The following is a 13,725-nucleotide window of genomic DNA, read 5'->3' as shown; positions in this document are numbered from 1 at the left end:
AATTAAAGCAGTCGAGCAGACATCAGCATCTTAAAACAAACACTATGAGCCAAAGATTTACTGCTATACTCTTCATTACCCAAATCAAAACCATACACGAACTGTTCTAAGTCATGCATGTGACTCTTTCATAAGCATGGCATCAATCATAATATATATTCCCATGAACAACAGAGAGTCTCAACTGTTAGAACGACATTTTTACCATCAATCGGTCATCCATCATCAGCCACTGTTTACACTAAATGTAATTAAACCGATATGATTTCACATGAACCTCGCCTTTTCCCAGTCTCAGTGTTTTTTGTTATTGGATTTCTTTTCCAATTTTGGAATTTTGTCCCTTCTTAATAATATACATGAAATTCCTGAATTATCATGCGGAATATCATGTGTTTGTTTAAAAATTTTGAATTTCATCTATCTTTCTGAAGTGGTAGGCTATATACTAGGTTATTTTAAATACCATTGCATTAGATCTGCAAATAAAAGTTTGTATCTATCTATAGCTCAAATTATCCTTACATAACCAAAGTTAAGAAAAAACTTTGAATAACGTTAATCAAACATTCCTTAGAAGTTAGGTCATCTTCGATAATGTTCTCAAAACATTAGCACAATTTTTTTTATTTATAACGGGTTCCGGGGACATTTTTTTCTGAAACATTTTAGTTGGACGTTTGTCAAACTATTTTTACAGAACATAAAAAAGTAACTTTCCAATAACATTTACAAATGGAATGTTTGCCTTTTGTTTCTGTTACATTCACGTAATCAAGGAAAAAAAGTAAAAAATAAACTGAACATTTGGAACACGGTGCCCATAGGTGGAACAGTGAACGTTGGGCCATATGCTTATAAAATAGTAAATATTTGTGCCACATTTCCTGCTGCCAACAGGTGGCGCTATAATTACTACTGAATATCGGCATGTTAATGTCTTCAGGCCAGGACTCTTACCAAACATGCAAAGTGTCGGGCAGATCAGACATCTCATGTTTAAGTTAGTATAAAATAAGTAATTTTCTGTTGCCAGCAGGTGGCTCTATACTTATAGTTGAATATTGGCCTTTAGTTGTGTTCAGGTCAGAACTCTTATAAAACATGTGAAGTTTGGGTCAGACTGGGAATGCTGGGTATGCATGAGTTAATACAACTTCATGTTTCATAGTATTAATAGCATCCTTTAGCACATATAAGTGTTGCTAGCATGTTTTAGAATATTTCTAGCATGATTAGCACACAATGGAATATTTTAATGTGTTACAAATAGTGCATAAAAGTGTTAAACACAACACTTCCTGTTGCCAGCAGGTGGCGCTATGACTATAAACGAATACAGGCATGTTGATGTATTTAGGACAGGACCCCTGTCAAACGTGTGAAGTTTGGGGCAGATCGGACATTGCTTGCCTGAGTTACTGTAACTTCCTTTTTCACTGCATTAGTAGCATGCTTTAGCACTTAGCTAACTGTTGCTAGCATGTTTTAGTATGCTTCTAGAATTTTGTCAGCCTATTTTACAATTTTTGACACTTTTTAATTTGTTCCTAGGAGTCCATAACAGTGTTAACCTTGTCACTTCCTGTTACCAGCAAGTGGCGCTATGACTATAACTGAATTTGGTCATGGGTGTTTGTTCAGAATAAAACACCTATCACACGTGTGAAGTTTGGGGAAGATCGGACATTGCTTGCCTGAGTTACAGCAGCTTCCTTTTTCACTGCATTAGTAGCATACTTTAACCCTTAGCTAAGTCATGCTAGCATGTTTTAGTATGCTTCTAGAATGTTGCCAGCCTATTATATACTTATTGTTGCTTTTTATTATTTTGCAAGGAGTCCATAACAGTGTAAGACATGCCACTTCCTGTTGCCATTAGGTGGCGCTATGATTATAATGGAATACAGGCATATTTATGTGTTCAGGACAGGACTCTCATCAAACTTGTTCAATTTGGGGCAGATTGGACACTGTATGCCTGAATTACAGTAACTTCCTGATTCACTGCAGTAATATAATGCTTTAGCCAAGTGTTGCTAACATGTTTGAGTATGTTTCTAGCATGTTGCCAGTGTATTTTTCACTTGCTGGCACTTTTTAATATGTTGCTAGGAGTCCATAACAGTGTTACACATGAAACTTCCTGTTACCAACAGGTGGCGCTATGACTATAACTGAATACGGTCATGTTGATGTGTTCAGTACAGGACTTTTGTCAAACGTGTAAAGTTTGGGGCAGATCAGATGTTGCTAGCCTGAGTTAGAGCAACTTCCTTATTCAATGCAATAGTTGCATGCTTTAACACTTAGCTAAGTGTTGCTAGCATGTTTTATTATGCTTCTAGAATTTTGCCAGCCTATTTAACACTTTTTGACACTTTTTTGAATTTGTCCCTAGGAATCCATAACAGTGTTAACCTTGACACTTCCTGTTACCATCAGGTGGCGCTATGACTATAACTGAATTTGGTCATGGGTGTTTGTTTGGAACAGAACACCTATCACACAAGTGAAGTTTGGGGAAGATCGGACATTGCTTGCCTGAGTTACAGCAACTTCCTTTTTCACTACATTAGTAGCATGCTTTAGCACTTCGCTAAGTGTTGCTAGCATGTATTAGTATGTATCTAGTATGTTGCCAGCATATTTAACACTTGTTTACACTTTTTAACATGTTCCTAGGAGTCCTTAACAGTGTTAACCATGTCACTTCCTGTTACCAGCAGGTGGCGCTATGACTATAAATGAATTTGGTCATGGGTGTTTGTTCAGGACAAAACACCTATCACATGTTTGAAGTTTGGGGAAGATCGGACATTGCTTGCCTGAGTTACAGCAACTTCCTGTTTCATGGCGAAACATCAAAATTTGTCAGGCCGCCATGGACACAACCCTTGACGAAAAGTCAAAACCTTCGCAATTTAACATCACAAAGGTCTTATGATGACCCTCACTAAATTTGAAGACAATCCGATTAAAACTGTAGCCGGAGTTTGTCAAAGTAAGAGGCATGGAAATAGCAAAAACTGCACAAAAATTGTAAAGGAAATTGAAAATAACTTACTCCCTGTTGGGTTTTGGATTTTGTACCAAGAGACTTTTTTGTAGATAATGGTGCTCTACATGTGTGTAACGATTTTCATGCATGTACGTGAAACGTAGCTCAAGGCGCACTCCGTTGAAACATCCGTCGAGCCATTTTGCCACACCCACTTCTGGAACATATATCAGATGTAAATTTTCGCAAGTCCTTATGCGTGTGCAAAGTTTCATGAGTTTTGGAGCATGTTTAGGCCTTCAAAAATGCGATTCATTTCGGAGAAGAAGAAGAAGAAGAAGAAGAAGAAGAAGAAGAAGAAGAAGAAGAAGAAGAAGAAGAAGAAACGGAGCAATTCCAATAGGGTCCTCGCACTGCAGTGCTCGAGCCCTAAAAATACTTTTGAACATTCAGAAAACAAACAGCGCTTGCATATCTTAATGGTATTGTTGTTAGCTGAGTAGAGGTCAGTTGTGTGATCCAAATGTCCTCTGACTTTCTCTAATGTACAGTACAATACAATCGTCCTTTAAGCAAGTGTCCATTGATTACTGTAATCTATCACATTACAGTACAACTATAGGACATATTAGAGCAAGAATACATTCAAATCTTATTGGTCCAATGACAGCGCTGATAACAGCACACTCTTTATCACGTTAAGATTTGTAAGCAGGAGTCTGAGCAGACAGGAGCAGCTGCACCGTACCGAGAGTCGGTTACTCCGAGTTGTCAGGTCTGATAAACGAGAGCCGAGCTGTTCAATTTCACATTTGGTCCTCGTCATATCCAGCGCTCTGTGGTTATCATGCGCCACTGACCCACGGAGGATATTGATAAAACAATTATCTGCTCACCGCTCATTTGATTTTCTATTTCAATTACCGCCAGCGAGGACGGGGAAAGGATTGCACTATTGATTTTTTTTTTCTCTGGCAGGAGCGCGAGACTCCTTCACATGCTGCTTTGATGACACCACAGCCGTGTAATAGCACGCTGTCTCGTGTCCTTGTCTGGTTTTCAAGTCTCACTTGTTGCAATTATGTGTTAAGTCAAGACACTACAGGCAAAACCAAGGCATTTTTTTCCATGCACTAGGCTATTTTGACTGTCTTGTTTCAGACTGGAAAAAAGTATGGTTATCTATTAGTAAACTTTTTACCCTATTCACCTGTGTCTTGCCTTAAGTAATAACAAGATTTTAGAAACACTAAATAGAGCTGACAAAAGTTACTATGTTATGAAGATGAATATTCTTCAAAAAATAACCAAAAAAAACAGGGATGTATATTAAGAAAGTAAATGTGATCAGTTTTGATTCTGACATTTAAAGCTGTTCTTTCCCAATAATAAACTGTCAACAAATATCTTTTTTGAAGAGTCATTTAAAAACCCATAAGTCATAATAACATAGCCTGACATGTGAGTTATGAGTTATGATGATTAATCATTGTGAAAACAAATTACTCAAATAGTCGAATATTCTTCAGATTAGTCAATTTATCAATATAAGCACTGGTTGCAGCCCTATAGTGTGTGTTATCACTTTTTAGCACCAGTTAAAAGCCCTTAAACTTTATCTAATCAACTCAAACCGTGAGATTCCCAGGAGACTCTATTGACTTGACTGACAGACAGTCATAAACCAAACCTGCTAAAGAGCTGCGATGATAAAACACAAGGGAAAAGAAGAAGTGCACTGTGGGAAAATCAAGCCCAGTGCAAAGCATTTATGAGCTCCTCCTTTTAACAAAGCAGGGTGATCTCAATCATATTCATAAACAGTATAAACATAAGTAAAATAGTGCCAGAGTGATGGTGAAACATTGTATATTGCATATGTTATATGCAAAATTAATTGAATGTTATTGCATCTATAACACATGTTTAATTAAATGTTTTAAACTAATTACATAACAGTTACTGCATTTACCTTATTTTATTGCATATATATTGCAATTTAATATTTAGTAAATCTTGAAGGATATGTGAACTGTCTCTAAAGTTGTCCATTTATATATAGATGCTGTCATCATGGTGATATTGTATGCTGCTGTCTATCCAAATGTATGCAATATGTGTGCTAGAATGATTATGAATTCCTATGAATACTAATGAGATTACAAGAACAAGCACATATTGCATCGCAGAACATATGAGGTTTTAGGCCGTTGTGCGTTGAAGCAAGTTTTAAGCTTCCATTTGTTGCCTTATTTTTTCATCTCAGAAAAATGAAGTACATACCAACCTCCAAAATGGATATGAATAAAATATCAGTTTCTTCTCCTCAGCAGCAAATGAGGGTTCCTTGACTTCTTAAGGCAAAGAAAATGCTGATTAAATTTTCATTTCACTGCAGTCTTTTTGCAACACACTTTCTGCTCTGAAATGTCTATCTATCTATCTATCTATCTATCTATCTATCTATCTATCTATCTATCTATCTATCTATCTATCTATCTATCTATCTATCTATCTATCTATCTATCTATCTATCTATCTATCTATCTATCTATCTTTTACATACTATTATAGTATTTATAATTCAGCTTTTATTCAATTTTTTTTTAAGTTTCAGTAATTTTCTTATGTGCTTTTGTTATTTATTTATTTATTTATTTTAGGGCTAGCACACAAAATATCTCTACCTGTTAGATATCACTGAAATATGCATTGCGGGAAGTCAGTTCTTCGACACGGCTCTGTTAGCCAATCAGAATGCATGGAGGCGGTTCTCTGCCTGTCAATCATTGCTGAGACGTCTTTGGAGGGCGTCACCAAGCTGACTGTACAAATGATTGCATATATAATCTGTATGAAGTTGTTTTATGTCATCATCTCATTAAGCAAAGTCAAAGACAGTCATTTTAGCAAAGGGGTGAACAATATACTTATTAGAAATATATCAAAAAGTGTTAAAATATATACTTTGCACTTTTCCTACAAACTGGATTTTTTTATAATAAATCATTGTCTCCAATACTGCGATCATCACATCAAGCATTTGAAAAAAAAAAAAATTTTAGTAGTAAAATTAATTTTAATACAGAAACAGGAATGGTACAATTCAGAACTGGTTTTATCAATGAAGTGACTGCTAGCTTATCCTCTTTTCCTCAAAAAAAGTAAGAAAAGTTATGCTTATCATAAATCCACGTCATTACTTTTACTGAAATCTGTGATCAAGGCCATTTATTCAAGGACATAAAAAAAAAATCATTTTAAAGTTTCATTTTGCAAGAATTATTCATATCTAGCTTTACAAATATTCACAGTTTTCTCTTTAGAAAAATGGAAGAGTAGCCAAATATAATAGCACTACCTTTTTCAATAAAAAAAGTTTTAAGTCATAAAGAATGGCCAAAGATTTAATTCAAACAAAATGAAGGAATTTCTTTACAGAATTACTGTTTTGCACCTGGGAAAATAAATGGAGATCACACTTGCATTTTTTGCATTGAAAAAATGCAAACACAACTTCCTGATGTATATGATAAAAAGAGGAAACGGCCTTGTGTGAAAGTCAGCTGCCCGACTCATTTGATATTTTCTCTGTGTGTATAAAATATATGACCCTTCCCTCTCAGATTTTTATCCCATGTGGAAAAGTTATGGATTACTGCAGATCACAAATGGCACTCATATCACATTCATGTCACAGGGGAAATGTCAAATCAAAAAACCCAATGAAATGAAAAGTGATGCAGTGATATTTTAGCTTAATTTAGTTTACCTGTCGAGAGTGTGAGGTTGTGCTGACAGAACAAAATCAGTGTCTTTCAGATCATCTTGAAAACAGACTTCATCATTTTTGCTGAAGGACTTTTAAATGATGGTGCTTTGGTGATTTTAAGTGATTGTATGAAATCAGTTCTCCAAAAGTTACATTGCATCAACTATGAAAATGTTCTCAGAACATTCTGGCAAGGTTCTCTGAAAGTTATTAACAAACATTCTTCCAGTAATGTTAATAGATTGTACGTTCAAAATTATCTGGTCTTTAATAATGTTCTCAATTCATCATTCATACATTTTTTTTAAAAGATATTAGTTGGACGTTCGTTGAACTATTTTTAAACATTAATACTTACTTTACTTGCTTCAGATAGTTCAGAGAAAATGTAAAAATAACTTTCTCATAATGTTTGCCAAATTATAAAATGGAACATTCCCTTAAAGAGATAGTTCACCCGAAAATTCAGATTCTGTCATTCATTTTCTCACCCTCGAGTTGTTCTAAACTGGTATGGGTAACCAAACCGAACGGTTGACGGTAGCCATTGACTTTCATAGTATTTTTTTTCATACAATTGAAGTCAATGGCTACCGGCAACTGCTCAATTACACACATTCTTCAGAATGTTATATTTGTGTTCAGCAGATAAAGAGCACCTCATACAGGTTTGAAACAACTTGAGGGTAAGTAAATGACGAAAACAATTTTTTTTAGAGAAATTTCCCTTTAACCTATTGCCTAATGTTCAAATAATAATAATAATAATAATATATATATATACATATAATTTTTTTTCACATTTAAAAACTGGACATTTGGAACGTTTATAGAGCACTTAGAAAACATCCCTATTTTATATGCTTCAAAGAACATTTAAAAGTATTTTAACGTTTGCGAAATGATAAAATGGAATGTTCCCTTAATATTTCCCTAACATTCAGACACATAACATAACATTCTTAACTTAACATGAACATCAGCATAATGTTCTTATTATTGTTAGCTGGGCTAATGCTTCATAAGTTGCACAATCCTTTTTGTCTTCATTTTTAGCACTAGACCGCTTTTTTTTAACTAATGCATTTCTTTTTGTTTTGCTTGTAAAGTTTTTTGCTATTTTTCTTCATAAAAGACAACGTGCACACTCAGAATGCTTTTGGCTCCAGTACTCACCAAGTGCAGTAAACATTTGCTCAAGAAATGTACATTGTGCTTTTAGCTCTACTCCAAAATAGAAGTACATAAGCAGAGAAGGAACGCCGGGGATTTAAATCAATTATGCTCCATTCTCATGTCCATTTTCCAGGCCACTGATCCATGCTGCCTGTCTCTGACAGTCCTCCACAGCCTACAGGGTAAGCAAGCTGAACACAAGCCGCCTGGGCAGAGAGAGTGTAATGATCCACCCACCACAGTCAAGTGCAGCTTAACCACTGTGCAGCCTAGTTAATTGCACAACTTGCTGCTATAGTGAAAAACACAGGGAATAAACAGGGAATGCGTATTATAAGCCTAAACAGACTGATATTTCAGATGCATGTCTGCATTCATACATAGGTCACTTTTTAGATATGTTTGTGGTTTTCTAATACCTTGAAACACTTCTTTATTGCAGTATATTATAAATATTAAAATGGTTACAACAGTATCTCAAGATATTAACTGATGGAGTGGTGTGGATTATTGTAAAGTTTTTATCAACTGTTTGGACTCTCATTCTGACGGCACCCATTCACTGCAGAGGATCCATTGGTGAGCAAGTGATGCAATGATATATTTCTCCAAATCTGTTTATATATACATTTATATAAATATTGAATGGCCTTAGAGTGAAAATATTTTCATTTTCTTCACTTTTCCTTTCAGAAAATGCAGAGTTCTTGTTGCAACTCCTGCTTTAGTGTTCATAAACCTTGAACAATTATTATAAAACCACTTTCTGCATGAATATGATCTTGCTAACATAACAGCATCAATATTTATGTTGATATTTATTTAACTTCTGCTATATTTTATAGTCTCTTCTAATTAAATTTTATTGCCCAAATAGATATATAATATTCAGGCTGATTGATTTCACTCATTAGCTTTTTTAAGATTGCGTCAAATTCTAAAATGCCCCCAGTAGACTTCAGAAGTGCTTACTTAATATAAAGCACGTCTGTAAATCAACCTATTGAATCAAATGCAATTGCTTTCCTGTACTTAAAGCTGACAATTGATTTTGCAGAATGAGAGACGCATATTTACAAATATGCATGCACTGCGAAAATTGTGTTTGTGAATGTATTCAGCTTGCTGAGTTAAAAAGTGGAGTTACTCACTACATGAATGTTTACTGCACTGGCACTAGAGATGTAATGCAATGTTTTATACTACATTTACACACCTGATTGCTCCACAGAGCCAATGATTTTCCACAACTTTTCAAGACATTTGATTACATGCAAAGCAATAATTTAATTAGAAAGCAATATCAAGCCAATTAAATATTATCTAGCCGAGCATTCCTAGAAAAAATAATAGTAATAGTGATTCTGAACAAAAATATTTCTTTCAGATTTACAAACATGATCATTAGGCTACTAAATAAAATGTACAAAAGATGTAATTTACTTTTTTTCAGCCTAAAAAAATCTATAATTTTAAAATTCATTCAAATAATTAAAATTTTAAATATTTAGCATATTTTAAGTTAGTATTGCAGACCTACATAAAATAGTTTTTGCATGATTTTGAGATTACTAAAGCGTACATTTTATTGTCAAGTTTTTACATGTATTTATTCATTTGACTGAATTCATTTCTAAACAAATAAGTTTAAGATAAAGATGTTATTTTTTTTAAATATATAGCATTTATAAATAGGAATGGGTGTGAATTGAGATTGCACCTACTGCAAGTTGCACAATTAATCAACTGGAGATTCAGTTGCAAATCAGCAAAAATTATTACAGCACAATGTATGCAAATATATGTTTTCCTCTTTCCAGGCATAAAAATACATTGTTAATTCAATTTACAGAAAATGCATGCTGTAAACTGAATTTCATCTTCTTCTTTTAGAAACACAACAAAGCATGTTGAGAAATGAGAAACTCTTTCTATTTTAAACTCAAGTCAGTGAGGGCCATCTACAAACATTTACAACTTCCCAAAAATACAAACTGGACCAAAATACCTGACTTGTCTCTCTAAAATCAGGTGATTTTTCATTTAATATAAACATATCTCTGTCATAATCATAATAGTCATAATCTCTCATGATAGCATGTTGGCCTAAAAATTGTGAAATACCTTGTATATTCAAGTCAACGCTGATGTCGAAAGCATCTACTAAGATGCACATTTCTGATCTTCTGTGTCTCTGCTATGCTTACATCAATAAGTAGCTGAACATTGTATGGAGTGCTCTGTTAATTAAACTGCATATTTGCTGAAAAGTACTCAAGATATCAAAATACGTCATCAGAAAAGACCACAAACAGCTCATTCACACTTTGGTAAGGAAGCATCTGTCAGTGTAAAACACACTATTGTCTGTAATAAAAGTGAGCTTCTGCAGGACTGCTGGTGGCTTTTGTGAATGTAACAGCGGTCTGTATTGAAGAGCATCATCCGTGCAGGTGTATTATGGCAGTGTATTGTGTGGGGCATAAAGGAGCACTTACCTGTTTTCTCTTTGATTTCACAGAGCACGCTGAACAGAGCCGCTTTCATTCTGTGACAGTTCAGCCCGTGCTTTCTTTCAAGAAAAAACAGGAAGGATACAGAATAACTGATCATTCATAAATATCATTAACACAGTGTTTTGCATTCAGAGTTCCTCTGCTGTGCAACTAAATTCATCACCTTGATTCCACTTGATTGCACCTCACAGCACCATGCAAGTTCAACCAGTGTTTCTCGTTAGGAAACTTACATTATTATGTTTCATGTGCTTTTATAGAGTACTTTTCTTTTAATGTGTTAATGGCATACGTTTACATAAAACCATAGTGTTATGATTAAAACAACACCAGTGTGGTAAATGTATTATGGTGCATAGTGTCTTGATTTATACTAAAGTGGTAGTCTGCAACAAATGACACTATTATATAGTGTCATTTGTTGCAGACTACCACTTTAGTATAAATATTTTCTACAATTGTTAATAATAATTAAACACCAACTTGTTTGGACAACACACATCACATAACTGAATTAATAATGCAAAAATAATGCAAATACATTTTTGTTGTTTTAAATAAACACTGACTATATATATATATATATATATATATATATATATATATATATATATATATATATATATATATATATATATATATAATTTTAATAATTCATAAAGCATTCACTGTTTCATGTGTTCTCTGTTGTTTGGTTTATTATAAAATATTTTAAATATATTTTAATTTGTATTTTTTAACATGCTTGTAACATTTAATATTATATTATTATCTTTTTTCAAATATGCTTGCATGTTACATTTCACATTTTTGTAGTTTTGTTGTTCTATTTATTTAAATGATTTTTTATTTATTTTTAAAATATTTTGCAATACTATTTTATTATTACAATAAATAATTTATATAATTTATATTTATATTTTTGCATATTACCTTTTACAGTTAACCGATATATATATATATATATATATATATATATATATATATATATATATATATATATATATATATATATATATAAAATTGTGTTACTGTTCACATTTCCTTGAAAAGCCTACAATTGCCTGTTTAAAGTCACATTGTGACATCATGCCCTGCTTTTATCTCTGTTTTTCCTTGACAGCAACTGTGCAAGTGCTTTTTTTTGTCAAGACTGTACAAATGTACGTTTAATACCGCACGGATAAATATTCGCCAGAGTAAAAAGTGTGTCGTGCTTGTGAGCTGCTTGTAAATACACCTTATTGTAATCAATAAATTGCACTAGCATGGACAGCAATGTAAAGAGTCATTGTAAAACTAACTTTGCCTGAGCCTCGTCCAGGCTCTGGTCGGTGATGGTCATGATCTGATGCAGAATGTCTCCGATGTCCTGCTTGTTTCTCGCGTCGGTTCCGTCATGAGGCACCGGTAAAGCCACCGGGTGCCCGGTGAGGGTCACACCGACCAGGGTCTGCATCAGATGACTCTGCTCATCCATCCTTCGCCTCAAAGAGCTCCTGACTTTTTTTCAAATCCACACAAGAGAGATTTCGATGCCGTCTTGAATCAGTGCAATGGAAATGACGGATGCGTAAGGGTCCCGAGTGCGCGGAAACAAAAAAGTGCTTTAATAAAAAGATCCACTGATTTCCAGTATCAGAAACAGTCTAGTGCAAATATGAATACAAAAATTTACTGTTCATCGTTTACCTCGTTGCAATGTTTTTTCAAAATGTTATCTCATGCAATCCAGTGGCAGCTTCCGCAAAACTTCAGAAACCCCCCCTCTATTTAATTTCCATCCTTGAATAGAAAATCAATTAGTTATAAAAATGGGATGCATATAAGCTGCTTTAAATCATTGGCTTTCCAGTGTTCTTTCTTCCTGTTGTTGAGCTGTGGAATAACAGACAGGTTGTTAAACGCACACCCCGCTCTTCTGGATGATCTACAGCAGATGTAATGGGTTGTGAGAATATCCGTGTGGATTCCCGTGTGCGTCTCGAGCGCAGCAGCTCCTCCTGATGATGTACCCAGTGTTGCACAACAGTGTGCAGACAGTCGCTCCGCCCACCCGGGGTCTGCAAATGTGCATCTGTGCTCATACATATATGTCCAAAGAGTCTGGACGATGCTCAGGCAAAGTTTTAAAATTACATTGCATTGCCGTCCACGCTTATCCAATGTATCAATAGCAATTTATTAACACGAGGCTTCTTCGTGCGTCACCTAAAAAAACAAACAAAATTCTCTCTCTCTCTCTCTGTCTCTCTCTCTCTCTCTCTCTCTCTCTCTCTCTCTCTCTCTCTCTCTCTCTATATATATATATGTATATATATATATGCGTCACCTGAAAAAAAAAAATTCTCTCTCTCTTTCTCTCTCTCTCTCTCTCTCTCTCTCTCTCTCTATATATATATATATAGAGAGAGAGAGAGAGAGAGAGAGAGAAAGAGAGAGAGAATTTTTTTTTTTCAGGTGACGCATATATATATATATATATATATCAAATCGCATTAAATTAAAACAATATTTAAAATAACACAATAAAAAATAATAAAATAAAATAAAATAAAATCTCTCTGTTTGTCTATCTATTTTATCAATTGTTAACAATCTATCTGTGATTGGCTGCGCGTCTTGTCCATCCCTTGTTCTAGTCTAGAGGGTGTTTCCCATTGTGGTCTACTTCCGGTATGAGGGGTAAACCCGCAGGAAGTAGCCTACTGAACCACCAACACAGGAACAACAACAGAGTAAACAGACACGTTTATTCTGTTTTTGGGACGATATCTCCACAAGTATGAGATGAGAAAGTCCAGTCAGTGCCTCGCTCGGACGGTGTGTCCCGTCTGTGATGGTTTGAGCCGCTGTTATAGGCACGAATGAAGGTAATAATGCGCGGATGTTTGAGGCTCATCTAGCAGATTAGCACGAGCTGTAGCGGGGCACGACCAGCGCGTCCACTCAGCTCTTACTACGCTTTTACTTTCCAAAAATATCAGTAAAATGTCATGTTATTCACATTAGACAGCAACGAGAGTACATTTGTGACCAGCTCGCCCTCATAACGAACACAGTTAATGTGTTTAATGATCAGAAATTGATAGTTTTCTGGCTAATTAGCATTTAGCATTATTTGTTATTTTGTTTATTTTGTTATTGTGTGGTGTAACAATAAGGTATGGGTGTCCTTGCTTATGTCCTGTGGTGGGTAGGAAGGCTGTTGGTTGGCTTTCATGTGACAGGAGCGATCATGACAGCTAGTTAACAGCTAG

The 13,725-nt window shown here is 34.7% G+C and overlaps 2 protein-coding genes across 4 annotated transcripts in view; one reads left to right on the top strand and one right to left on the bottom strand.

Annotated features, from left to right (window-relative positions):
* LOC132140054 (pre-B-cell leukemia transcription factor 3-like) overlaps nucleotides 1-12,477 on the bottom strand; it is a 61,602-nt gene extending 49,125 nt beyond the window's left edge. The window contains exons 1-3 of one of the 2 annotated variants that reach the window (XM_059548837.1): nucleotides 12,158-12,477; nucleotides 11,770-12,007; nucleotides 10,448-10,521 (exon numbers count right to left, since the gene is read on the bottom strand). In XM_059548837.1, coding sequence (XP_059404820.1) covers nucleotides 10,448-10,521; nucleotides 11,770-11,945 — 250 coding nt within the window. In that variant the 5' untranslated portion in view covers nucleotides 11,946-12,007; nucleotides 12,158-12,477. Of the gene's footprint in view, nucleotides 1-10,447; nucleotides 10,522-11,769 lie in introns of both variants that reach the window. The other variant, XM_059548838.1, reaches the window with a different exon arrangement.
* Nucleotides 12,478-13,153: 676 nt separating this feature from the next.
* The window catches only part of LOC132131692 (target of rapamycin complex 2 subunit MAPKAP1-like), a 35,681-nt gene continuing 35,109 nt past the window's right edge, over nucleotides 13,154-13,725 (top strand). For both annotated transcript variants that reach the window (XM_059543769.1, XM_059543760.1), the window contains exon 1: nucleotides 13,154-13,338. The gene's annotated coding sequence lies outside the window, so the exon portion shown is untranslated. The remainder of the gene's footprint in view (nucleotides 13,339-13,725) is intronic.

Source organism: Carassius carassius, chromosome 4 (genome assembly GCF_963082965.1).
Source record: "Carassius carassius chromosome 4, fCarCar2.1, whole genome shotgun sequence".
In the NCBI taxonomy this organism is placed as follows: domain Eukaryota; kingdom Metazoa; phylum Chordata; class Actinopteri; order Cypriniformes; family Cyprinidae; genus Carassius; species Carassius carassius.
Note: the sequence above shows the minus strand (reverse complement) of the source record. Positions and strands in the feature narration are given on the sequence as shown.